Source organism: Aythya fuligula, chromosome 25 (genome assembly GCF_009819795.1).
Source record: "Aythya fuligula isolate bAytFul2 chromosome 25, bAytFul2.pri, whole genome shotgun sequence".
NCBI lineage: Eukaryota > Metazoa > Chordata > Aves > Anseriformes > Anatidae > Aythya > Aythya fuligula.
In genome coordinates, this window is record NC_045583.1 from 4318014 (window position 1) to 4345121 (window position 27108).

The window sequence follows — 27108 nt, forward strand, 5'->3', positions numbered from 1 at the left end:
CACAGCAGTCAGCCCCAGGTGCTGGCAGTTTTAGCCCTGGTTTACAACCCCCCAGTTTGTTCCCATACACTGCAGCAGCCTGGTGAGGCAGGTGTACGATGGACAAGGCCTCAGTGACAGGTACCCTTTCACAGCCTCATTTTAAAAAATATTTTAACAAACATCTCCAGCAGACAAAGCTGTAAAGGTAGCCTTGTCTGGGAGAAGAGAACCTGCTCAGCTCACTGCACAAGGTGAATAGGACTTGGGCTTGGTCCCACTTCCCCATCTTGTCATGTAACTGCACACCAGGATGGGATCGGAGAATGTTCAAGTTGTCATGAGCTTTGTTTTCCTTGCTTTAAGTAAGGGCAGGGGGAAGTAGTGATTTGAAGGATAAACAGAACATGTGAAGCCTCTCAACTTCTTTTGAGCCAGGAAGAACTTTATACCCAAGGAAAAAAAAAAAAAAGTGCAGAGGAGCAGCAGTGCTAAGTCTGAGTAAACCTGCTGGTCGGTGATGCTGGACATGCAAGAAGACAAACCAAATGGAAACAAGACATCAACGTAGCTACAAACACAAAAAAATATGCATCAGATAAGTGCCTGGAGATAGTACATAGGAAAAGCTATACAAGACATTTCTGGAATTGCATATACAGAGGTTTAAATTTTATTCATACATTTATTATTTACATAAGCTATCTCTATTAACCGCAAGAGACTGACGTCGACTCTCCTAGTTGTAGGTAAGGTTACTAACCACCACACACAGTAAAAGAGTTAATACTATTAGTGTCATTGGTGGCATGGACGTGCACCAAGGCAGTGAAATGCCTCGCAATTCTACTTCGGAAAAGTATTTGTTCTTCTGCGCATGTGGTTCTTGGTCGCTGCACCTTGGGCTGGGGCAGCTGGAGAAGCTGTAGCTGTACAGAACCGCCCTGGTAATGCCATCCCAGACCAGAAAAATGCCCACACATGCAGGTAAGTAAAAAATGTTTATATATATATATAAAAAAAAGCATTAATTCTGTTTATTGCACAAAGAAGGGAAGATTTAAACTAAACTAATACTGCAGGGTTATGTATCCCTTTCCTTTGCTCAAGCTGTTTAACAGGCAGATTATCAGTTGTATTTTTGCTGTGTACTAGACAATAAATTCCAGCAACAGGGTGCAGGAATTCCACATGCCTACACTATTCTGGATGCAGCATGTTAGCTTTCCTGGGAAACAAAGCCACTGGTGACTATCCCCTGCAGCTGGGAAGAACGGTAAGCTTAGGGAGAACTTGCCAACTCACTATTTCCTCACGTAGTAAACAAGGTGCAGTTTCTATTTCAGCCTCCACCCCACAGGTATGTTGCCCTAGAAATGCAAAAGACAAGGGGCAAGGATATTTTCAAGAGAAGCCCTCTTCGTAAGGGCACCAGGATCATCCCAACCCATACCTTCCTTGCAAGGATTTCCCTCCCCCCATTTTTTATTCTTTTCAATACAGCCAAATTAGAGATCCCAGAGTGAAGCAATCAAATCAATGGACATGGCCACAATACACAGCTACTGAAGAATGAATGACCTGTTTTCCCTCGACTATGCTCTCACCAAGCACGTGAATTTAAAAAAGCTGAAGAAACCTTATTTTAAAAATACATCTGTCGTAGCTAGCACAATTTAAAACTGTTACTGCCTTCACAACGAATTCAAAGCCCAAATTTAATTAAAATGAATTGGCATTTCCCCCATGGACAGTCATTAGATGTAATGACTTTATGTTTCTCTATTACAATATGTAATCTCTGAGCAGTCTTCCATTTTACCAGAAGACTGTAAAAAAGAAAGGTCAGGTTTCTTCAGATATTTAAATAACGGTTATGAAGCAAAACTACCAGAAAAGAGCTTGTTTACAGAACTCAGGGGTGAAGGGTACACAAGAGATAAATAGCTTATAACTTGGGGTATTTTAACTGCAGTGGAACAGTACATAATCCCCCTTAGGTAAAACATGGAAGCTTTGCTCCTGTCAATGTAAACATTTGGAGTGTTGCAAGAAGCTAATACAGACAGACACTCTTAGCTTCTAAACACCTTCAAGCCTAAAGCCTCTTTTTTTTTTTTTTTTCCCACTCTGACTGCACTGTAATTGGTGCCAATCTAAGTGATTGGGATAGTTCCGTGTTGACTGAAGGCCACCTAGGGCCGTCAGTTAATGGGAAGAGAGCTTCTACTTTACTGAGTAAAGACTGTCATGATCAGCTCGGAGCAACACAGATGCTACCCAAACACACGAGATGCTTTTCTTTGACTGGTGTTTGTGTGGGATTGGCAAAAACCCCTTTCAGTTCAAGGGAGTGGATTTTCTATTTTACTTGTGCCACTCCGTAGTAAAAGCTGCAGCGGGGTAACTAGCATCATTAGGGTGTCCCAGGGAGATTTCTCTGGCCTCTGTTCAAGATGAAACATGCCCAGAGTCGCACCTCTACAAGCAACCTTTTGGTTGCTATTACCTGTCCCACTCATGTTAGCCACAAAAAGCTGCATCTGAAGAAGCCATCTGCAGAGTTAGGGGTTCAGAATTCTCCCATAATCAAGAATTCTTCTGTGCTTCCTTTTCAAGTAGAGTCATCCAACCCTTTATTTGGGTGCTCAGAGCTTGACTTGCAGAGCCTGTCCATGATCCCCTGCAGCATAGGTTGAACAATCCCCAAGAGAGGGCGCTGGGAGGAATCTCCATCCCAACAGGCTTCCATCAGCTGCCAGCACTCCTCATCGAACACGGGAAGGCGCTCTGGGCGAACTCCTGCAAAAGGGAAAGGCACCCAGTTACCATCAACAAGGATAGAAAACTGTCTGATGATGTTCATTTCTTTGGTGCAGGTTGAAAAGCTCCTCTTCACTATTTGGAAACAAAATGAGTACTCTCCCCAGCTAAAAAAATAAAAAAAATAAATAAATAGTACTTTTGGGAGCAAGTTCATCATGGGAACAAGCAATGAGTGCAGTGTACGTGGCCTTCTGACCAAACACAAGATTCACTCATCTGAGTTAATCTTTCTCACATGAGAAGGGGAGAGATTATACGGACAGCAACTAAGGACACGAAGCAGTAAAGCGTTCTGACATCACCTTGCAGCATGAAGGATTAAGCTACCTCAAAACACAGTACCCAGCTAACCCTACAGCAGCCTGATGCAAAAATAAGTTTATATTTTGGGGAACAACCATCAGCCTTTTACTCAACATGCAGCCCACCACTGCCAGCTTCCTGGAAGCTGCACATTAAGCACTTGAATGTACAGATCACCACGGCCTCCAGGAGCTGTGAGGGATTAAAGCATTCTTGAGGGGATCAGGCCATGCTTGGCTGATTCTGGGATCCAGTTTACATCATAAGCATTGTACTGCTGCGCGGGGGTTAGTTTAGGTGGTGTGTTAGCACAGCTCCTGTGACACTATGGCGAGGAGGTAGTTAACAGAAAGCCTGCTCCTTACATCCCTGCTGATTTCAGCTAGGTTTTCAGTAGAACGTTTCCAAGATATAAATAAATTTCAATTTTTAGATAGTCAATGAAAGAATACAACTTGTATTTTTACCTTTCAGTTAACAAGAGGATAAAAATTTATTTCCTCACCTCCCCTCAAGTTTTACACAAGCACCGTGTCACCCAACAGAGTTCAACATAAGCCATTTATACCTCTTCTAACGTTGTTCCAAAGGTGATCTTTGCTTGCACATCTCTCAAAAGCTTCTGGTAACTTCACATGTCCCGAACAAATGTACCAAAACAGAATGCCAAATGCATAAACATCCACTGAGTTATCGTATTTTCCTGGGACAAATAAATATATCTGATCAGCAGGGCAAAAAAAAATATCTTCATCACCGGAAACCGAGCAAAACCACTTCAGTGTTCCACATCCTCAGATTAAAACCACAACTTCATTGCCAGAAGGCAGGACTTGTATGAAGCCTAGCAGCATAACAGGAGTTACTGCTAAAAGCGGAGGGATGAAACGAAGACCTTCCCTTCTCAGAGAATTTGTACACTTAACGTGTACCAGCAGCTCCCCAGCTGAGGCTCGTAGACCTAACAGCAGCCTCTCAATCCAGAAGTTTGGCAGGTACTGGTTTATAGCAAGGTCACCCACTGAATAAGAAAAGATTGAGCACAGTATGTGCGTAAGGGCTAAGCCGATACTCACGTCTTTGTAAGATCAAGATCTAGGCTGCTAGTCACAAGTATTTCATTGTTAGTGCTGAGAACCACTTGAATATTTTCTAGGTTAACACAAATAGGATTGCTTCAGTTTGGTTGCAATTTTGTCAAAGCAGGGAAACCATCTCAGGCCAGAAGGACTCTGTTGAACCTGAGGTGGACCTTTAAGTGCTACTGCAGGATGCTTGCATAGGAAACTTTCAATTTTAGAGAAAGTGCCTGCCAGAAGCACAACACAGTGAATGTGAACATATGCTACGTGTTCACAACAGCTCAGAAACCCTTTAGTCATCAGCTATACAAAAACCAGAGGATCCTTTCTGAGGTATTAACCTGTGAAAGCCAAATATTTCCACCTAATAACTACTAATTTTCCAACTGTAAGAGTTTTGATCACTTCAGCAAAGCTTCTGAATCCAACAGGTCTCTCCTCTTTCAAGTAAACAAAGATTTAAGACTTAAAAAACAGAAAAACAATACATATTATGCATTGGAAGCAGTCTTCTGACCCATTTTTAAATAATTTTTCCCTTCATAAGCAAGTTAATGTCTTCGTTTAAAGTAATGGCCTGCAAAATACAAGCCAAAGTAAGACAGTAGTGGATTAAATCCACACCCATACCTGTAAAAAGTTCAGGAGCCATGTGAATAGGTGTGCCTACAATACTGCCAGACATCATAGCTTCTGGTTTGCAGAACCCCAAGTCAGTGATTTTGGCTCGATTCTTTTTGTCAAGCTGTAGAAGAATTCATACAAAGGCAACTGATAATCATACTTCCCAGCAGTATCACTGCTTTTTAACATTACAGTTTTAAGCTATGTCTGTCTGAAGGGTTGAGCATTTGTTCTCAAGGAAGCTTCTCTGATTGCTCGGCTGCTCGTTGACACTTTCCTAGCTAAGCTCAGCAACAAAACATGTCTTCACTCGTCTTCTACAGAGGGTGTGGTCTGGGCTTAATAAGGCTAGGAACCAGAAGCCTTACTTGTAGCTCAAGCTCTCTACCTTCAAGAAGAGACTCTACTGTTCCTTTTCCCCTACACTGACTGAAATTGAGCTAGACCAGTTGCTGCTAACGATAAAATCTTTCAATTCGTGATATATGAATAATGCTATTACTTCATTTATAGCATGCTCCTCCCTCCCACTTAAAGGGCCTCATAAGACTTCTGGATTAGTCAGATCAAAAGTTTTCCTTACCAAGACATTTTTAAGTTTGATATCCCGGTGCACAAGTCCCTGACTGTGAAGATAACGGATTCCTTCAACCACATCCAAGGCAATCTGTAATCGTGTTTCTAATTCTAGCCCAGCCTGGAAAAATAAACACAGACTTAATTTCTACAAGTGGAAGTCACTTTTGCTTACTCTTATTTATCAAGAAAACATCAAAATCCAACTCTTAACTCTTGCAAGACCATCCTCCCAAAAAAATTCACCAGGCAACAGAAGCAAGGGGAGCTACTCCTATTTTCCCAATGCACTGGTTTTACCAGGTTGAGAGGTGGTGGTCTTGCTTATTACCTTTTAAGAACAATAAGCATGCTGCTGTAGCCACAGCACACTTGAGGAGTTTACAAACCTTCAGGAAACAGCCAGAACAGCTTAGTGAAAGCCCAAGGAACAGGCAGACAGGAAGGCCAAGAGCAAAGCCACATGACTTCTGACATTGCAGCAATACAAGATGTTCCAGCACACGGACTGAGACCAAGGAATATATACCACTGCACCAATGAAGTCTAGTTCTGATGCTATGCACAGCCCCAGAACACCCCAGAAAAAAAATAAAAATATCTGCATAATAAAAAATCCATAACCCTGCATTTAGCATACAGAATTTTCCCCTTCAGAAGAGGGACATGGCAGACAGAACCACACCTCTTGCTTCCTCACTTCAACACAGCCACTTTCATAGATGAACAGATACTTAAGATTTTTTTTTTTAATGTATATATTAAAATGCACACACACACAGACTGCTGTTACCTTCAGTCCTGTATAGAGGTCTCTGTGCAGCCGTTCCATTATCAATAGGACGGCGATGCTGGAACCTCCTCCATAGCCATAATCTATCACAGAACCATGGAGATGTACGAGCCGCTCGTGTGACTGTAGAGACCTGTAACAAGTTCAGCACAGAAAGGTGGTGTTTTTATCTCCTCTCCAGCCCCAAGCCTCATCTTCTAAAGGAAAAGCACCCAGTAGCTGCAACTTCAGTACAACAAGAGGACGATCCACCTAGACCAATGCTATCCCCGTGCCACGTGTGTAATCACAGCACCCGCAGCTCTGATGACCGTAACAGTATAGTACCATCTGATCTAATCAGATTCAAGAAAGCCTATTAAAGCTTGCAGTACCAAAGAAACACTATTATTTCAGCTGCCTCTACTGCAGCACTGGCCTGCAGCAATTTAACTGCAGACTAAGTCAGTTTCTGTAATGCAGACCCATCATTTTATTTTGTGACCTTAGAGAAGACAAAGATTGGAAAAAGAACACCAGAAATCCAGGGAGAAAGAACTGTTTGCTATCAAACTCCACTAATTCTAATTTAATCTGAAAACCAACAAGCATTGGAACAGTATAGATACCAGAGAATCAGATTAGGACAGGAAAGAGCTTGCCTGCCCACTGTTCTGTGCCTGTTACATTTTGCAATGACACCAGCAAACTGGTAGAAAATCTAGCAGCCTCTGCTAGAAATTGCGGCTTGGCATTTCACGAGGTCAATTCACTGAGTGCGAAGTAGAAATACAGCAAGCAAGGCTCTGCCTACACAAATAATGTTTGTTTGCAGCAGTGAATGTAAGGACATCCGTACGGAATGAGAAAAGCACTTACAACACGCACCTCATATAGTGAAACTCAAGTGCAAGGTCATTCCAGTGCTTCTCATCTGGAGGAACAACAGATTTCAGTGCACAAGGGAAATGCCCTCCCCAGCTGTCACACAGATAGACCACGCCGTACTGTCCTCGGCCCAGCTCACGGCCCAGCTTTGGTTTGCCTGGAAGGCACAACAGCCACGTAATCAGAAATTAAAATGTGTTTATTCCTTCGTGTTCTACGAGAGGTACACAGGCAGGCTGGCAGCCTGCAGCTTTTCACAGGCTAGCAGCTGCACAGCTCAAGGTACTCGGTATGTGTCAGATGGAGGCTCGCTGAAGTGGTTTAGTGCAAAGCAAAACATCCCTCCCACCCGTTTACACCCACTGACTGCTTCAGAACTAGGAGGGCGTAGAAGGGAACACTGAGAACATCAAGCAGAGCGCTCACCATGTAACAGCACATCCTGGAGGGATCTGCTCTCCAGAGAGAGTCGTGCTAGCCGAGGAGCGTGATCTTTCCGCACCTTCAGCCACAGGTCTTCTGTTTTCTCCAGCCTGCCAGAATGGCCATCTTCTAGCTGTAAGAGATATCACACACAGCTGTCATCCTGCCTGATCCAAACCCCTAGTGGTATAAGAAGGCTGAGGGTCCTTGCACAACTGAGCAGAGGATCCTACTTAAAACATCCCTCGTTTAAAAATAGGATCTTGTATTAGGGCACTTGCATCAGCTCTAGCACTGCTACCGAGAGAACAGCAGTATTAACTGCACAAACTGCTCTTCCAGCTATTAAAAATCCTCTAAGAGCATCAATGTGCAAAACAAGATCTCCATCTTAACAGCCCCTCACTCACCTGTCGCAGGGAAGCTGCAAAAGCCTCGTGGGAACTGTTTAGCCTGGTTCGAAACTGGCTGCAAATGCTCTTGGCTAACTTGGATGCGCTGAGGCTCTCGATAGCATCCTGGGCAACTTTCCTCTTCCAGTCGCTGGTGATGGCAGGGGGGCTGACCCACGTAATCCGCTGGATTATCTAGTAAAGAAAAAAACAAACAAAAAAAACCTGTAACAATACCAGCATTTGCACACAGAATTAGGTTAAATAGTTACCTTGCAGTGACTGATTTAGAGGTATTGATCAGAGTATCATTGTGCACATACATACAACAAGTAAGAGATCTGATCTTTCTAAATATCTCCTCTGCCCACTCTTACAAGCCAGTCACCCTTTCAAATCTGACCAAGAGGGCATGGAGTTACACAGCCACCACCTGGGCAGCCTCAGTTGTGGTACAGGGCAAGGGCTGGATCAGTCCCAGCAAGGGGGGAACTTGATCAGGCTACAGAAACACCTGGAGCCATAAAGGAATAAATGCCCCTGAACAAAGGGATCTTAAGGAAGACAGTTCTGAACTGCTTCAAAGCTCACAGCAGAACAGGCTGCTTTCAGCTTGTAAGCACACGCAGTAAGCCAGAGCCTCGGGAAGAAAGATGTTCCTCAAACGGAGGAAGCTGCAGTGACGCAGCTCTGTGGATGGACACAGTGGTGTGGAAGTCCTAGGTGCTGGTATGCATCACTTCCCTTAAATTGCTGGGTGATTAAGCTGCCCTTCTCCGCCCTATATTAGAAGCCACAAAAATCCTGCTCCTTCACACCCAGTCTGGATCCTTCCCTGTGCCAATGAAGGAATCTGAAGGTTTGTTACTACTCAGTCCACGCTGCACCTATTTGGGAGAAAACCCACTTTCCTCTCAGCCATCCATACAGAAAACTCAGGAGGGGGAAGGCCATGTAGGTCATCAACAGCTCTTAGAGCAAGAACTTCAGAAAGATGGGTGTTTAAACAGACAAATTTAAAGCAAAGACCTGAGAAGTCTGGTCCGATCTGGAGGGAGAAGAGTGAATTGAACTGAATCGAGAAGCATTACAAAACAAATGAAAAATGCAAGAAACCCTCAAACCCAAGCAATTATCTGAAATAAACAGCAAAAAGTCTCAAAATACTCTTCTTTTTCCTTTGCTGTTTCAGAACCAAAGGAAGAAACATTAAAGGGGTATTTGCTTTAAATTAAATATTAGCTTTCCCAGGAATAAAACTATACACACAGCCTTAGTGCAAAGCAAGAAAGCAACAGCTTTGCAATGCATGTGCCCAAAGCCTAGGTTTAGAGGAAACACATGAGCATTCAAATATTTTTTGCACCAAGAAATTCACTAAGCTGACACCTACTGGAAGTAATCACATGTGCATACCTGTTTGATCTGTTCCCACAGCATCCTGGTTACTGTTGAGCCAGAGTGGAATGTGACTTCAACGTGATAGGCAGCATTCAGAATCTGGAAAGCAGGGGAAAGATGAAAGTATGGGAATTTTGCGAGCTACACTCACTATAATACTTGCTACACCCTCCAAAAAATGAGAAAATACGCTATATGGAGCACTCCACGATTCACTTAGCTCAATTCATTTATTTTTATTAAGCTCATAGGTGTTTCTAGGCTGTGATTTGTTCACTTTACACCGATTTAGGAAGGGTAAGTGCTAGGCCTGCAAGTGAAAATTTAAGAATAAAACCATTCCCAAGTTTTAGCACCTCCCTTAATGACACCAGTCCCCCACACACCATAAAGCTGTGTTTCTCTAATGTCACTCAGCATCTACATTTCCACCCACTCTTGCTACATCAGGATTAAAAAAAAAAAAAAAAGACTACTCTAGCATTCCAGATAGCCATCTGAGCCACCGTACCTGTTTGAGATAATTGCTTGTGATGTGTACAGAAACATCCTTCGACTTCTCCAAATTCCTTGCAGGATGCACTGAAACCTCCCAAGACTCCTCCAGGCTCTTCAGACATCTCTCCAGAGTCCCTACAAAGCTCTCTCGGAGATAGTCCACTGAACTAATCAACTTGTTGGCAACTGCTTGGTTTAACCGAGAAATAATCAGTTCCTGAATTTGCTTAATACAACACTTTATGTCCTTGGAACTAACAGGTTCCCCATTCTCAGGAATTATGATATCTGCACAGAAGAAAAGAAAAGAGGAATCTTTTGTAATCAGCACATTGCCATTACAGCATTGGCTACTGGAAGCTGCTGCGAACGCTTTGCAAAAGAGCAGCACAGCACCACTCCAGACAGCTGCTCCAAAGGCTTTTTTGCTATTTTGGTCCTTCAGAGGCTCATTGTTTGCTTTAAACTCAGATATAACCTGAAGCAAGCAACATTCAGCTCATACAAAGAAGCCTATGAGCAACAGAAGAACCCACAGAGCAGCTGTTTGCAGAGGATTGAAGTTTGTCAGTCTGCCTGTCTACTGCCACAGCGCCAGTTTTACACGTGGCCCCCAAACCAATCCTACAGATCTTCCTTCAGTTTGCTCTGCTGTGCCAGAACACACAAAAGCATCAGAGTAACTTCAAGAATGCACTTATGGTTACTCAATTTTCAAGGAAGCTGAAAATCAAATCTGACCACGATGAAAAGAAAGTGTTGTGATGTTTGCTCCCGTTCCTTGGGGTTTGAATGTGCAGGATGCTGCAACGCCTGATGGGCTCCATCCGAGTGTTCTGCAGCCACTCCACCTTCACAGTGGTACAGTGAGAACAAGGCAACCCTCACCTTGGAAATTAGAGGGCAGTTACAGAAGCACAATGCTGGTTTTCTATCTAAAAAATAACAGGTCAGGAAATTCTTCCAAGCCACACCACAATCCATAAGCACTGCTGGATGTCGGATGTTATGAAGAGAGAGACACCAGCCGAGCTGGTTACCCGATTTCTTTTTTTCCTGGAACCTTGAGAAGGTTGATTATCACTTGGTATTTTTAAACAAACAGAGCAAATCACTGATTGTGCCTTGCAACCAGTCTGAACAGAACCAGACTACTACGAGGAGCTGCAGATCTTGTCTTTGGATTTTGCCCAACAACAGTTCTAGCCGACTTCAAACAAATGCAGCGATCGGCAGATGGCATTAGCTCCTCAAAATAACACCTTCCTCCTTTTCGGATATTACTCCAAATGGAGCGTAGCATCTTGTTGGCTCTCAGGAAGTGATTTTTCTTGTTTCATTGGTGTGTATAAACAAATACGTACGCAGGTGTTTTGGCCTGTGCTGTCCCATTCTGTAAATACAGAAACCTGAACTCGGGCACAGCAGTGTCCCAGCTCTGTATGGGTGAGTGTCTCTTCTAGTGAGACAGACAAAGTACCAGGAATGATTATTACCCCTGTGATAATGGAGTAATAGCAGCCCTAAACAGGTAGAATTGACACACACTGACTGTACCCTTAACACGTGCTAGTTTTTTTTTTTTGTTTGTCTCTCCTAGCACACAAATTGGTGTTAGGATTGAAAGCAGCTCTTTATGAAGAACACATTTTCCAAGGGCACTACAAAAAAAAAACATTTCAAGAAACAGGGAAGATCTCATCGATTTCCCACCTGCAGAAGCAAAAAGATCCAGATGCTAACCTGCAGGATTAATCATAATTCACCATTTCTCTCGCCTCTCCCTCCCAGGACATAGCATTATGGTTTGAAATTCAGGGAAAATAGGGCAAGACAAAATTATCTACAATTTTGACCTCTCGCACCACAGAGAATAATAGATGGCACGTCACCCCTCACACACCTAACACCCTTACAAATCCTTCCAGCTTTTGTGTTCCTAGAAATACCAGTACCATACGATGCAGTGAGAACACCCACATTTCCCAGAACCACACACCAAATGGCACGTACAGGCCTCAGGAGCACACTATATTGATTTATTATTTTTTTTAAAGAAACTTTTACCTACCCAAAAGGGTTTCATCTTAGCAGGTTCTATACTCAGAAGTCTAATGCAAATCTCTCCCAAAGAAAATCGAGCAAAAAGCACAAGTCAAGTCTTCTCTGCTAGAGCTAAACTTTTTTTCCTTAGGACAGGTTTATTCCCAAGTCCCAGCACACTTGCTGAAGTAAAGTTAAGACTTATTTTCTTCTTCTGCAGAACAGGGAATTAAAACAGAGAAGCAAAATACCCTACCCAAAACCGTGCAGCGAGCTAGAAGGGGGAAAATCCATCTGATTTATAAGAAACCAAGACCTCATATTTTGAGACCTCAAATTTAAGGACAGTGCTTTCTAGCCAGTAGGTACTGCAGAACTAATCCCTTTGCGTATCAGTTCTGAGCTGGCTTGCAGAGCCACCTGCCTAGACAACCACTCAACCATCCCTTAGCAGACTGCAACCATCACCCATGGTCTCCCTTAAAGCCCCTAACCACTTTGTTCCAGTCACCCTCCTGCCAGTAGTTACCTTTGAATTCCATATTAGCAGCATCTTCCAAGAGCTCCTCTTTCATATTACTGAGAGTCTCTATGATCATGTCCTTCATCTCCTCTTGTTTGCGGTTGGCAATGTTCATCAGAGACTCATAGAGCTCGTTCTCCTTCTTGCGGGTGTACTCCAGCCTCTTGGGGGTGATTTGCAGGTCCCGCTGCATGTCGAAGGCCTGATTGATGAAGATGTTGAGGCAGCGGCAGTGCACCTCGTTCAAGCTGGTGGCTGCTTCCACGAGATGCTTCTGAAGCACCTGCCTGGAAAAAGTGCTGAGGAGACGGAGCTTCTCAAACTGCTCCACCAACATGCTTTGGGCATCGGCGTCAGGACTGGGCGCCCCGCAGCTGCAGTGGTTGGTGCTCAGGTACTCCAGGTCCATCAGCTGGCAGTAGAGGGAGGACTTTTCGCTGTCAGTTTTTCTGGGAGAGATCAGCTCCACCCCTGACTCCGGCACCTTGAAGAAGAAAATGGGCAACGAGAACTTCTCTTTGATCTCGCGCAGTTCGTTCTCGTCGGAAGACGAAAGCTCAGCCTCGCTGATGGCAAAGATGACCACGAGCAAGACCTGGTTCATGTACTCTCCCAGGGTGGCTTCAGCAGACTGCAATCCGCGACACGGTGCTACCACAACGTCCACTTCCTAACAAGCAAGAAGGTAAAAAAAAAAAAAACAGTTTGGTACAGATCCTTTTTAACAGTAACAGAGGCAAGAGTGCACTGCAATTCATTCTCAAAGCTCAAAATACGCTCACACCCTTTAGAACAGTTACGGGGTCTCACACACAGCAGCACGCCTTAGCACACAGCCTACCTGTAAGGCTGATGACAGCCCAGTGGCAGAGATGCAGCCAGGAGTTAATCAGTGCCCACTGACTCCAAAACTCTTATTTTGCACCAAGCGCCCTTAAAGTTTGGCCTAGCTCAGAACAAAAACTTAGAAAAGGTTTCCCAGGGAGGTGCTGTCAGAGAATTGCTGTTGTTCTTTGGTTTACGCCTGCCCCATTTTGCAGCAACCTCTCCGAATAAATACTCTTAACCTCCCATTGATGTTTACCTGATCTGCAGCTTGTTGAGATGTTCGTGCTGTCAGTTTTCAGCGTAGCAGACAGCACTACACCTCCCACCACTGCCACCACCAACCTCTTCCAAAGAGATCCCAGCCAAAGGACTGGGAGGAGGAACACATGGTTGTGACAAGCTGAGCTGTGACATTCTGCAAATCCAGCCAAAGCCGACGATTTTATTCATTTATTCTCTTACTACCCAGAGTTTTGCTTTCCTGCTGACACTAATTCTTAGCGATCCTACTCAAAAAGCGCACTTTTAAGACCGCTCCTCTCTCTTACAAGCAAGGAGATGGTAATCACCCTTGGGTATGTGAGAACAGCGTTGGCATTTCATGCATCACTTCACTAAAATAACGAAAGCGAGTGTTGAAGGCTTTGAACTGAAGACAAACCGAAGTCCCCAGCTCCCAACGAGGGGCTGTAATTAAGCCTTCTTCAATCATTTCTCCCTAGAGCTACTTAAATGCCTTGACCACAAGTACGAGCTGCTCCCCCGGATAGCAGGAAGTCATTAGTGCCACGGGACTGAGCTGCAGCAGGGGCTGTGCAGCCTGCAATGCTCCCCGGGCCGGTGACTCAACGCCAGCGCCTGTAAACAAAGGAGGAAGCCAGCGCTGTCTCTAGGAGACAGGGAGAAAACCAACAGAGAACAGAGTGCAGAGCAACTGGTCCTTCTGTTGCCATAGAGGCCTCTCCTGGCTTTTCCAGGGAACGCTAGCAGCTCTTCTTCCCCCGCCTTTATTTTTCTGGTGATGTCCTGCAGAAGTTCTGACACGGGTGCAGCTGCTGGGGATGGGGTCTGTACGGGGACTACCTGTGAATCACAGCGGATTCCTGAAATTCCCCAGCTGGTTCTCACAAGGTCACGCACTGCGAACACGCTTCAACACTTCTGACACAGCTGTACGCATGGAATTGCTGTGAAGGAACCTCAGTCGCAGCTTCTTTAACTAAAAGGTCCTCTTTTCTATAAATACCAGAGCTTTCTACCTAGAAATCTGAGCACCAGGTACGCAAAGTCACAGCTCTTCCACTTCAAGCATGAAGTGGACTTGAGAGGCCAGGATGACCGCTGCCTCCCACATCCCCAACCCAAAAGTTAAAATCCAGAAGGAAGCAGGTCTCGAGCTCCAACACGACGAGCCGAGTCCCACTGAAGCACCCCGGGACCACTGCGGTGTGCCATTTTTTAAGGTTAAGTCAGCAGCTAAGTTCTTGTTAACTTGTTTGGAAGTGAGGATTGTTTGCCACATCCCAACAGGAGCCTGTCCTGTTTCACTCAGCTTTGGGCAGTTTAATCAGTATTTAGTTAACCGAGGTGCTGAGAAGCGAACCCAATTGGGTCAGATTTCTACCCAAACGCCTACCAGGTTATGATTGAAGGCCCAGCTCAGTCTTATTCCAAGGCAGTTGGCAGACCCTGCCTTGCAAGGACCAGCTGTGAATCACTGCAGCCAGCCAGGTGCTCTGCTTCTGTTCCATCGAGAGCTAATCTCAAAGCCTGCCTTTTAACCCGAGAATCTAGGGGTATGTATTAGCATATATTTAGAAATTTTTAAGCCCCTCCCCCAGCTGATTTTATTTCATTTTACTCATTTATTCAGATCTTGCCAACTTATTCTGTTTCCCTAGGGATTTTGGTCAGAAGCCAGGTAAGTAACCTAGAGAACCACAGGTAAGCTGAGCGATACCTCTGGTCTCCAGCAGATACTGCTGCCCTTCACAGACCTACAAAGCTTGTGTTTTGGTTTTGTGCACTGACTGACCCCCATTTCATCAGGAAATTGTTCAACCTTTGCTGGAAGGGCCAGCCCAAGCACTGCTCTACACCCTCACCCAACAGCCTGGGAAGCAATGTTCTTTTTTCTGACCACGAAATCTTCCCCTGGAAGACACCGCTACGCCAGCGAAACCAGAAGCGGAGCACAGATCTCACAAAGAAGGAAGAAATTTCATGCTGCTGGTGTTTTCAGTATCTTCTGCCCTCGGTTATTCCCGTGTAAATGGGCAGAGGAGGGACAACCCCAGGTTCTGGATGCTGGTACCCAGCAGGAGCATCTCAGCATACCCCAAAGCACACCAGTGCTGCATGGAGGGATGAGCATCTCAGGCAGAACAGAAGCCTTTCAAGTTTCTATATCACTGCCACAGCCAATGTGTCAAAAATCTCCTCCTGGAGAGTATTTTAAGCAGGATGTACTTAAAAATAACTCCATAGGTATGTAACCACATTTCTTGCTGCTCGTAACAACTACTAATTAATACGACCTGAATCATTGCTACAGCACCTTCAGAAACACAACAATAAACTCCAACTTCATTTTCTGTCGCAGCTCACATAGCCAGCTTGCATTTCTTCACGCATTTTCCAGCTCTGCCAGAGCAGCTGAAATTTCTTCTTTCCCTAAAAGCCCTGGCTAAAACTGTGAGTCCAAGGCTCAAAGTAGAACGAAGCACACAGCAAAATGAGGGCATGAAAAAGGAAGCTTTCAGCTCGGCTACCCTGCTCTGATTCAGCTGCACCATCCAGAGGAAAAGCACTGCCTTGCAGAAGTCTGTCTGGGCATCTAGGCACAACTGATAAGATTTAGGGAAAGAACCGACTTGTTTACTTCCACTGCAAATCTAATAATCTGTCTGGCTTGAGGGATTATTCCCCATGACTTAGATGCATTCCTGCACACAGCGATCCCCAAGGAACAGAGCAGCTTTGCCTGTGTTTTTCCTTCCCTGATCATTTACAAAAACACCAAAAAAACCACTAAATTCACATACCTAATGGCACAAGCTACTGTTCTCCCAGCAGACAACCCAAGCAAAAGATTTTTTGGCTCCCTCCTCCTCACCTTTTTCTGCAAACCAAGTTGTGATTAAGACATCCTCCAGTAGCACAAAACACGCATGGTCCCAGCCCAGGCATCGAGGGGTTATCAGACCAAACGCAGGGTGCTACACTCGCGTACTGCTTTTTACGTTGAACCCCATCACATTCCATACTTTTGCGATCGAATCCATACATATTTCAGTCCTGTTAACCTTTCCCCACTGGAGCAGTGGCTAAGGAGTTTAGATTTAGCAAGCAAGTGCCTGCCCCACGAAGCATGAGTCAGCACCGAGTGTCTGCACACAACCACAGCGTGCAGCCCAGGTGGCCGAGCCGGCCCGGGCAATTAAAGGCTTTTGGGAAGAGCTGTTTAAGCCTGAAGGGCTGCAGAGCACTCCCCAGATCCTACAGCCACTGAGGGCCCTTGAGTGGTATCCCACTGCAGATAAGTGTTCCCATCACGCAGAATGATGGAGATTTCAAATGGCAAAAATCAAAGGCAGTACACAAACAGCATCCTCATCTCACACTGCCCACAGGGAAGGACCTGGAAACATTTAAAGACCAGCAAGACTGCTAGGTCTCCTTGCCCTCCCAACACCTAGAACATAAAGTTACCACGAAGCAGTACTATATTGTAAGCACTCTGCTATTGGGAAGAAAAAACAAAACACTAACCAGGAATTCGAGGTGTCAGGTGGGGTAAAATTCAGATTTCTTTCCCTCCCTCTCTGCCCAAAAGGGTGCTGAGCTCCTCCAAGCTACCTGGTTTCTGGGCAAGGCTAAATCCTTGAGATCTGCACTGACCATCATGTTATTGTCAAGCACGCAACTGTTATTAGGCTACCAGCTTTGTTGCACAAGTTAATCAAAAGCAGAAGCTCCCTCGGAGTAGTTTTGCAGACAGAGTTTTGGATCATGTCCAACAAACCTCATCCGTGCTTGTTCCAGATATATGTTCCATTAATTACAGAAGCCGTGTCCATGACTAGCTGGTATTTTTAACTTTGTTGTCTTGGTGCATGCTAGGCAGAGCTAGAAAACACACATTAGCCAGAAGGGTGAAAGAGACACGGCTCTCAGCAGGACACCGGACTCCAGTAACTTAACAAGAAGCTATCCCTAGCCCCATGAGCTGCTAAAATGCCTAAACCCTCCTAAAACCATTAAAAATATAGCTTTGTTATTCCTTTTTAGTCCCTAAAATTTATGTAAGGAATCCTTTGACTCAATCTGAGGCTAGCTGTGATTCACCCTCCCTCTCCTTTTAGTGGAAGAGCTTGTTATTTCACCAACCCTTTTCAAATTAATCTGAGTAGCTGTTTTCATCTAAACGTCCTAAATATAACCAGGGCCAGACAGAGAGATCTTTGTCGCTCATGAGAAATATAGATGTAAGGAGGGCTGTGAACAGCACTGTGGTTAAACTGGCCCATATGAAGCCATCTCAGTGAAATTAATGCAAAGGTAATACCCTTATGCAACAGCAGGGCAGGATTTTACATGCAGATCCAGGGCAGGCATTTACATTGCAGCACCAGATCTAGTGCTCTTCAGGAAGGTGGTGGATGCTGGGTACAGTCTGTAAACACGGCATTTCTGCTCTTTCAGTGGATATGGAAAGCCACAAACACCCTGCAACGTAGCATTGACTTGGCTGCTGCCATTAGGGTAGGCTTAACTTCAGCTGCAGTCTGGGTTTGTAAAGCTTTACAAGCTGATGAAGACAGACCAAGTCTCCATTTTGTGCCTAATTACAATCACGTCTCAATTCAGATGCCCCAAAAAAACGTTACCTGGACATTTCACTCTTCAGCTATAGAGTTCATACTCTTACTTGTGTGAACACAGATCGGATTCCTTGCACAAAAACAACTTACTGGTAAGAATAAGTTACTGTGGATGTTTGACTGCCAGAGTACAATGCTCTGGGTTGTGTTACACTGCAACAAGACCTCAGTGTGAGATCTGAAATGCAAAGAAAGCTTATTGAAGCTATAAAAAAACAAATGAAATTCAACACTCATCTTTGAAGATATTTGCTCAGCACCAAACGACAATGCTTCCAGGACAGGAGCGTGGGTCACAAGTAAGTGAAAGGTGGCTGACAAAGCAACGTACCAGCAAGATCACACACACAGCCCTGAGAACAGACTCCCACCTCCTTCCTAACGCCTTCACCCTCGACTGACATCACAGCAGCAGCAGAGCCGCTCTCGTGAAGTCAGCTCATTCTATCAGAAGCTGGAATTAAGCAGCTTTATCCTTACAAGCCCTTTAGGATGGAGATTAACAAGACACCAGGCTTCCAGTTTGAGTTAAGTAGGAACATTCCTGTGCTTGAGAGTTGACACCACGAGTTTATTAGGGACATAATTTTGCGACACCTTAACGAATTCATTACCGCAGTGGTGCACAGACACCCAGTTACCTTTAGGAGTGAGTACGGCAGCATGACCTCCAGCTCTGCTATCCGGTGAGCGGGATCCTCGCTGTCCCCACCAATTTCTAAGTCCTCCTCTGGTATCGTGTCCCACTGCCCCCGGTGGGCTGCCATCATATGGACCAGTTCGTACTGCTCAGGGAGAGCCAGACTGAGCCGCGTTTGTGTCCCATGCGTGAATCGGATCCGGCGCCTCTTACAGTTCTCCTCGCTGCTGATCTTGGTGGTGGGGAGCAGCTTCTCCCCCAGCAGGATGTTGAGTAACTGGCACTTGGCGTTACAGTTCTGGCCCAGGATCAGAAGGCAAGGGTGCCAGCTCACGGTGCGCTGGAGGTGCTCTTCCTCGTGGCGAGGGAAGGAAATGAAGTTCTGCCCTGAAATTGAGGACAGACTGCGTGAGAACAGGTTGGCTGAACAATAATTCTCCTATCTCTAAGCCAGCTGGATGCTACAGCACAGACATCGCTGCCCCACAGCAGGCCATGCAGCACCAAGGATTTGCCTAAGCACCCTGAAGATCACATCAGCAATTTAAGTGCTTTCACTGCATCGCCACGGCCGTCCGCAGCCGCCTGGTTCGCACCAAGTCAGGCCCGTTTGTTACAGCTCCCCCCCGGTTATTTCACTAGAAAGTGTTTACACAGAGCTCTCTTAAGCAGCTGAGTGGAAGATTAACCCTAGGCCCTACAAGCCAAGAGGAAACAACTGTCCCGGCTGCAACCAAAGGGCTGATTTCACCCAGGGGGTGCAACAGCGTTTCACCTTGCTCCAGAGCTCAAGGAAGCCTGGAGGGACCCTACAGCGACCTCTCCCCAAGTTTTTTTTTTACAGCAGGAATAAATGCACCAGCTGTGAATTGGGAACAGCCCCAGCCACACTCACAAGGGGTACATGCTTCACGTCTAAGAGCATCCTCGACAAACTCATTGACCAAAGGCTGAGAACGGCGGCGTGACAGCAGCAGCACCTCCCTTCCAGCCTCAGGAAGAGGCACTCCTGAGAAACTAAAAGCTTCTGCCAGCGATCCCCCATGATGGAAACACAACCACGGCACCAAAAGAAGCTGTTGTGCCTTTCACCAGCCTGGCAGCACTGAGCCCAAGGGAAGATGCTCTGCCAGCAGCCAGCAGGCTCTCGGCACGGTCCGTAACACATGAAGCAGCAGCTTCCTCCCCCTGGCTGTGCTGCCAACCTCTCTCCTTCCCATCCCAGAGGACACAATCTATAGAGCTGATCTAAATCAGCTCCGTCGGCCAGATATTATCAGCTTCACAAACATCTGATCTGCAGAAGGGAACTGCTGAGCATCTCATCTGTCTGCTGCAGGGGAGCCAGAACTCCCCGCAGTCGCTCTCCTCACCCAGTTTCAATTTAGTCCACGATGCTGCAGCTCCCTGCGTTTGCCTTACTAGAGTAAGGCTGGAGAAAACACTCTCGGCATTGAATTTAGCTTCTGGGTTCTTTTAGAAGCGCTAAATACAGCTTTTCCCACGCTCAGGCATCTCAGCTGAAGCCTAAGCAGCTTGGCGTTACCTTACACACGGCCACGGAATAATTCTGGTAGTACAAAAAAAAAAATAAAAATAAAAGGATAGAAACAAATTCCCCATCTGCTGCCCTTCAGCACAGTTCCTGAGTACAAACCAGCCACTGTTCCACCGCAGAGCCCGTGCTTCCAGACCCCAAGGCAGATGGCACCCGGGAACGAAACACCAAATCCTAAAGCGGCCGCCAAGCCTGGGAGCTGCCTGCCAGGCACCAGGCAAAGCAGCGAGAACGGCGCCGAGCAGCACCAGCAGGGATTTTGGGGAAAAGGTCCCATTTCACTGTGGTTATTAGAGTTCCTTTTGTGAGTCACCTTCTAGCACCCAAAATCGTTTCAGCATCTCCAGGCCCAGGAAAACAAGGTCCTGACACACCAGGACACTCGCACCGCCGCTGAGCGAAGGGCAGGCAGCAGGCACTCCTTTGGGCAAGGCTCCTTTATTTTAGCTAAAATAATTCAAACCAGGAGCAGCACCCCTTGGAGCTGCTCGTGTCTTAAAGCCAATTTCAGGCTTCTTCAGAATCTTACCCCAAGATTTGCCTCTCCTCCCAGCCCGAGGTCTGGAGGGAGGCCTGCTGTAGGAACCCCATCCCACGTAGGCACAGCCCCTGCACCTCAGCCCCACAACCTGATCCCATAAACCAACAGCCTGGAGACCCCTCGAGCCCTGCCTGGGGAATCGTGTCCCCCTGGCACACCAAGAAACCTCTGGAAAAGGTTCCGGGAGGCATCACTTCTTGGAGCTGCCTTCAGACAAGCCTTTCAACCCATGCGGCCACAGCAGAGGCCACAGCAAGTGGCTGAGGGGCAGGATCTGCGTGGCAGTGCACAAAGAAAGCAGCAAAAAGCCATCCAGGGCACATTTAGACCTTCATCGGCGAGATCTCTTTGATCCAGTGACATCTGTTGGAACTGTGCTGGAAGCCAAGCTCGCCCTTCAGGTATCAAGCACAAAAAAAGGAGATCTGGAAGGAGCTGTACAGGCCACGAAGTCCCCTTTATGGGGGCTTTTAACAAGGAACAAGCAGATTTCACCCTCTGCTCGTTCTGTACTTGCATATAAATGCCAACACAAGGTGCTTTTGGGTCCAGCAGCTCAGCCGAAATCACCGAGGCACAGGAGGGATGTAGGAACACCTCTTTCAGACACCTTCCTCGCACAGCACCTCCCTGCGATGGCCCCCACGGGACCAGCTGCCTGCAGTCGGTTTCGGCGAGGAGCTCAGGACGAGCTGGGGGAGAGCACAGCCCCCCGCGGCGCGGAGCGAACAAAGAGCAGATTCAGCACTCGGCTCTCCAGGAGACGCGGTGAGGTTCCCGTCTGCGCCAGCACCTCCTGTCCGGAGCAGGGCTTTATCAAAGCCTTCCCTTGGTGCTGCGCTGCACCCGTGCATCGTACCATTGGGAGACATGTGATAAACACTTCAAACGACTGGCTGCAGGGGAGTCCTCAAGCGCGTGCATCCGATTAAAGCCCGTCGGATGAAAGGCAGGCTGTGCGAGAACAAGGAAGTCTCTCACCAAGGCTCACCCCAGAATTCGGCCCAAGTCTCGGCAAAACAAGCTGAGGTTGGAGCTGCCCAACCTGCAGGACACCGAAGATGTGCTTCGCTCACCCCCTTTTTAAGGAAAGCTGACTGTTTCCAGTCTCATCTCTCCACCGTCTTTATTTGAGGAGTTTCTGCACGAGAACCCTCCCTGCCTGCCCTCCATGCAGTACCCAGGCCCGAAGCTCACCTCGTGTCCGGACCTGCCAGCACAACGGGAATCCTAACGAGCCTTTTGGGGAGCACAGGCAGAACCATCCCCTTTTAACCCATTTTCAGAATCACAGAATCACAGAATTTTCTAGGTTGGAAGAGACCTCAAGGTCATCGAGTCCAACCTCCAACCTAACGCTAGCAGTCCCCACTAAACCATATCCCTAAGCTCTACATCTAAGCATCTTTTGAAGACTTCCAAGGGTGGTGACTCCACCACTTCCCTGGGCAGCCTGTTCCAATGCCTCACAACCCTTTCAGTAAAGAAGTTCTTCCTGACATCTAGCCTAAAACTCCCCTGGCTCAACTTAAACCCATTCCCCCTCGTCCTGTCACCAGGCACGTGGGAGAACAGGCCAACCCCCACCTCGCTACAGCCTCCCTTGAGGTACCTATAGAGAGCGATAAGGTCGCCCCTGAGCCTCCTCTTCTCCAGGCTGAACAAGCCCAGCTCCCTCAGCCGCTCCTCGTAGGACTTGTTCTCCAGGCCCCTCACCAGCTTCGTCGCCCTTCTCTGCACCCGCTCAAGCACCTCGATGTCCTTCATTTTATCCCATTTTAACCCCTGCTCAGTACAGCACCAGGACGAGAACTCCTCCAAGCCCGTTGGTTAGCGCACCCTCACCTCCCAAAACACACGTGTGGAACTGTCAGGTTACCAGGCCCAGGGCTTCTCCCCCAGCACACACAGCCTAAAATAACACCACAGCCACTACCCAGAGCTCTGGAGATGCCACAGTTACCTGGGCAAAAGGCACAGCTCAGATTACTTCCCAAAGTAAAGCAAGAAACATCCAGAAAAAAACTCCTCAGGGCCCTAGGTCAAGGAGTTTCAACTGCTTCAAGCACAGAACAAAGAAAAACACAGCTCGTACAAAGCATGGGTGCTGGTTATAGAAAAATACAGCTAGCACAAAGCACAGTTGCTGTTTTTTTCCCTTAGTACCTTTACATATAGTAAGAAAAAAAGTTATTGAATCCCTAATTAAGATTTGGTTCATCCTGACTCTGCAGAAAGCCCGTCAGCTAACAGCACCAAGAAGGAAACCAGGTGAAAACTCAAAAGGCAGCGGTCAGATCTGCCCAGGCTGAAGGCACAGGGTTGACACAGCACTTTAACAAAAACCACCACGCTATTCACTACAAAGCAGGCACTATTCTGTTCAGTGCCTCTCTTTCTGCAGCTCTTTGCTCCCTTGAAGTTATTTTCCCTCTCTTACCCTAAGGAAGATGTCCTGGTGCTAAGGCCACAGAGGAATCACCCAGTCAGTGACGCTCCAGCGTTGCCAGATATTGCTTGGCACCCTCCTCAGAGGGAGGTGGGCCACATCTGCTCCTTTCATCGCCCAGCTTTGCAGGTCCCTGGGGCTGTTCTCAGAGGGAGCAGCCCAGGCTGTGTCCAGGTTGCTCGACCTCTGTTGATTCAGAGGGCAGTTACGTTTCCAGGCTGCTCCAACAGCTTCGCAGGTGTCTCAAAAGCAGAATCTACACATTTGTTTTGTTTCCAAGACATCGAGGTTTACTCTCGCAGTTTATTTTTCCACTTCAGCTGCAGGCAGGCAGTGTCCTGTCCGTTTCACTTCCCGTTTCCAACTCGTTTCACAAACCATCAGCATCCACACCTCCACGCTCCGCAGCGCCCTGCCAGCAGGCTTGGGAACTGTTTTATCAAAACGCCTCTCACTTCGAAACCACTTGGAGGGCAGAGTCTAGGAAAATGAGTCTGGAGTCGGCACAAAACGGGCCTCTTAAACTCATTTCCCCGTGTTGGAAAGGGGAAAAACGGTTGTTAACAGAGAAAATATCCCCTGAGTTTCAGAGAGTGGTGGAAATCACCAACTAAAACTGCCGAGAAACAAGAAGCTCCGTTCAGAGGTGGTTATTCGGGCACAAAGCCTGTATCAATGCTCTAGATTTCAAAGGCTTGTGTCTTTTTGTGCCTTTATAATGCACACACACACGTAGAATCGCATTGGTTCAGTTATTTTGCTGGTGCCTCACTGCAGGCAGCCAGCCTCCACCCTTCACCAAGCCCTGCTCTTCATCCTCTCCCTCCTTCCACACTCCCCTTGGGATTGCCACCTCAGCTTCCCACCTAACCTGGAGCACGTTTATCACCTCGCTCCACACCCCCCTGGAGCATCTTGCCACTCAAATCCGCTGTTTTCAAGCCGATTTAAGTTTTATTTTGAAGGACGGTGAACGTTATACAACTTCTCCTGTCTGGAAGCCCAACCCAAGAGCCTACGCTGTTATTAGAGCTCGCATGAACGAGACCTAAAGCAGTCCGTGCCGCCTGAAGTACAAACTCAAACCAGGTCAAGGTGAGGATCTGAGAACTAGAAAGCCTCGAGCACCCTGTGGTAAGAAGAACAGGCAGGATACTTGGTGAAACGCATATCTGTGTCAGGAAGATTTAATTAACGAGGCCTCCACACCTACAGAGCCCCACAAACAGACTTTGGGACGCAGTTGGTACATGGCCAGCAATGCTGGCCCAGAAGTACCTGAGCAGAAGAACACCTCCAGCTGGGTGCTGCCATTCACACAGCGCCCAGACTAATAGAAAGCAAGCGAAACCCACCAGTTCCTGCTTCTTGGAAGTCACAGAAAGATGTAAACAAACAGCCCAGGTTTTTAGACTGCCATCCACCTCTGCTCCCAAAGTTCACGTGCAGCACTTCACTCCTTTCCGACACAGCCTGACAGAAGAGCTCAACAACACTTCAATTTTCAAGCCAGAATTGTAAGCATAAGACAAGCACAGACGAGTAGCCAGCAGAGATGACTCATGAACCATTTGGAAACGCATAAAGAAGATCTTTATATATATTTAATGTCACGCTCAGCTCTCCTCACAAGACAGTCTTATGGAATAGGAAGGACCTGCGCTCGGCAGGAGGCCTGCGAGCAGCTGCAATGTTTGTCAACAGCCCCAGATGAAGATCAAGAGGGTGAATGAATGCCCCCAATGACCAACAGCTGCCCACCCCGCACCAGGGGCACCTCACCTTCCTCCCACCACCCCCACGCAGGCTCCAGCCCCCTCCTGTCCTCACCAAGGCTTTGACCTGCCCCCACAGCCCCTCTCACCTCCACCCCGATTCACCTCGCTTCCCTGCACGTGCTCTGACCCCACAGCCCCCCTCTGAACCCCAGAGCGCTGCCTGCAGCACCCTGCTATAGGGCTGCACCCCTCAGAGCCCCGCTGCTCCCCCACAACACAACCAACCACCCCCTACTTGCCCCTTACCCCATAACCTAACAGCCCCCGAGCTCCCACATCCAACCGCACCCCTCAGACCCTACCTACACCCCCACAACACCCCCAGCTGTCCCCCATCCCGCAGACCCCTCATCCCCAAGCCCCCTCAGAGACCCCCTCACCCCACATACCCCAAACCCCCAACCACACCCCTCAGAGCCCCCCTCACCCCCACAACCCTCCCAGCCGCCCCCCACCCCCCAGCCCCCTCACCCCCACCCCAACCACCCCCCTCAGCCCCCCCTCGCCCCCACCCCCACCCCTCAGAGCCCCCTTTTTCCCCCCCACCCCCTCACCCCCCCCACCCCCACCTACACCCCCCCAGCCCCTCCCAACGCCCCCCAAACCCCCCCCATCCCCCCTCACCCACCCCAAACCCACCCCCGGCCCCCTCCTCACCCCCATCCCGGGCGGAGCCGTCCCCAAAAGCGGCGGTGACGGAGGAGGTGGCGGGGGGGGACCCTTCTCCGGTCGCGGCGGAGGCGAAGGGGTGCCCCTGGGAGTACTTGACGTCGCGGAAGAACTTCTTGGTCTCGCGCAGGTTGTGCTGCAGCCGCGCCAGGTGCCGGTTGTAGTGGCCGAAGGAGCGGCACAGCTCGCGGACCACCCCGCCGGGCCCCCGCCATGAAGGGGCGCCGTCGCCCTCCATGGCCCGCGGGTCCGCCCCGCTATCCCCTCCCCACCGCGGGCCGCGCTCGGCCCCCGCCACGCTGCTGCCGCCTCCTTCTCCTTCCTTTCTCCGCCTCACCGCCACCCCCCCCCCACCCCCTCCCCGCCTCCCCGACCCCCGCCGCCGCCGCCGCCGCTTTGCTCCGCCGGGGCAGCGCCTGAGCGAGGAGGGCGGCGGGCGGCGCGGAACCTTTATCGGGGCGCCGCGGGGCAAAGGGGGGGAGGAGGGCGGGCGGACCCCGAGCGCGCAAAGCGTGCTGGGAGTTGTAGTTCGACGGTGCATAGGGGGCAGTGCGCCGCGCGGGGAGTGCCGGGAGTTGTAGGCTCGCTGCGCCGCCGCCGGGGGTTGTGGGAAGTGTAGTTCTGCGTGGGGCTCCCCTCGTGTCATGGCGGGATGCTTGAGGCCTCCCCCTATGGTGCTGATCCCTCTGGGGTTTGGGGAGGCGCTGTGACGGCTGCGGAGCCCCGCGGTGAAGTGAGGGGCTCCCCACCGTGCCACCCCTGTTGTCCCAGTGCCACTGTCCAGTTAAAGCAGTACAAAACCCCCGTTTTTATCCCCAAATGGAATAAAGCACTTGGAGGTCCTCGGTCCCCAGCTCCTGCCTCGCGGCCCCGCTTGGGTCACCCCACGAGCCCCGGGCCCTCTCGAGGGTGCAGGGCCCTGAGGTGCTGCCCCGGCATCCTCCCGGGCCCAGAGAATCACAAAAACGGGAAATCACAGAAAAGGGGAATCACAGGAACGGAGAACCACAGAAACAGACAAGTCTTAGAACCATAGTGTCATAGAAACACAGAACCCCAGAACCATAAAACCCCAGAACCATAAAACCCCAGAACCTCGGAACCATAGAATCACGGAACTGTGATTGTAGCACCACAGAACCACAGCAGCCCAGCATCAGAGAACCAAGGAATCAGAGAACCAAGGAATCAGAGAGCCAGAGCAGCACAGAGGCACAGATTCACAGCTCCATAGATCCGTGGCTTTATGGAATCACAGCAGCACGGGATCCCAGCACGGCCGCTTGCTTGCAAAACCCCTCCTGTGCTGCTCCCCGGCCTTTATTTCTTGTAGACAGCCAGGCGAGATGCCGTGGGATGGCAGAGCGGGGAGCGGCCACCCGGCCTGCCCTGTCCCAAAACTCTGCAGCTGGCTGGGCTGCTCGCTGCTGAC

The 27108-nt window shown here is 48.3% G+C and overlaps 1 protein-coding gene across 1 annotated transcript; it reads right to left on the minus strand.

Moving 5' to 3' along the window:
* Positions 1-629: 629 nt before the first annotated feature.
* On the minus strand, positions 630-25989 carry DSTYK (dual serine/threonine and tyrosine protein kinase). The gene is made up of 13 exons (XM_032203188.1): positions 25665-25989; positions 18683-19068; positions 12337-13000; positions 9778-10052; positions 9282-9365; positions 7884-8060; positions 7477-7606; positions 7051-7207; positions 6184-6316; positions 5398-5511; positions 4821-4935; positions 3677-3811; positions 630-2781 (listed from the first exon to the last, which is right to left on the minus strand). Exons 1-13 carry the CDS (start codon positions 25912-25914, stop codon positions 2594-2596), a joined length of 2808 nt encoding a protein of 935 aa, XP_032059079.1. The 5' UTR covers positions 25915-25989; the 3' UTR covers positions 630-2593.
* Between the last annotated feature and the right edge of the window lie 1119 nt (positions 25990-27108).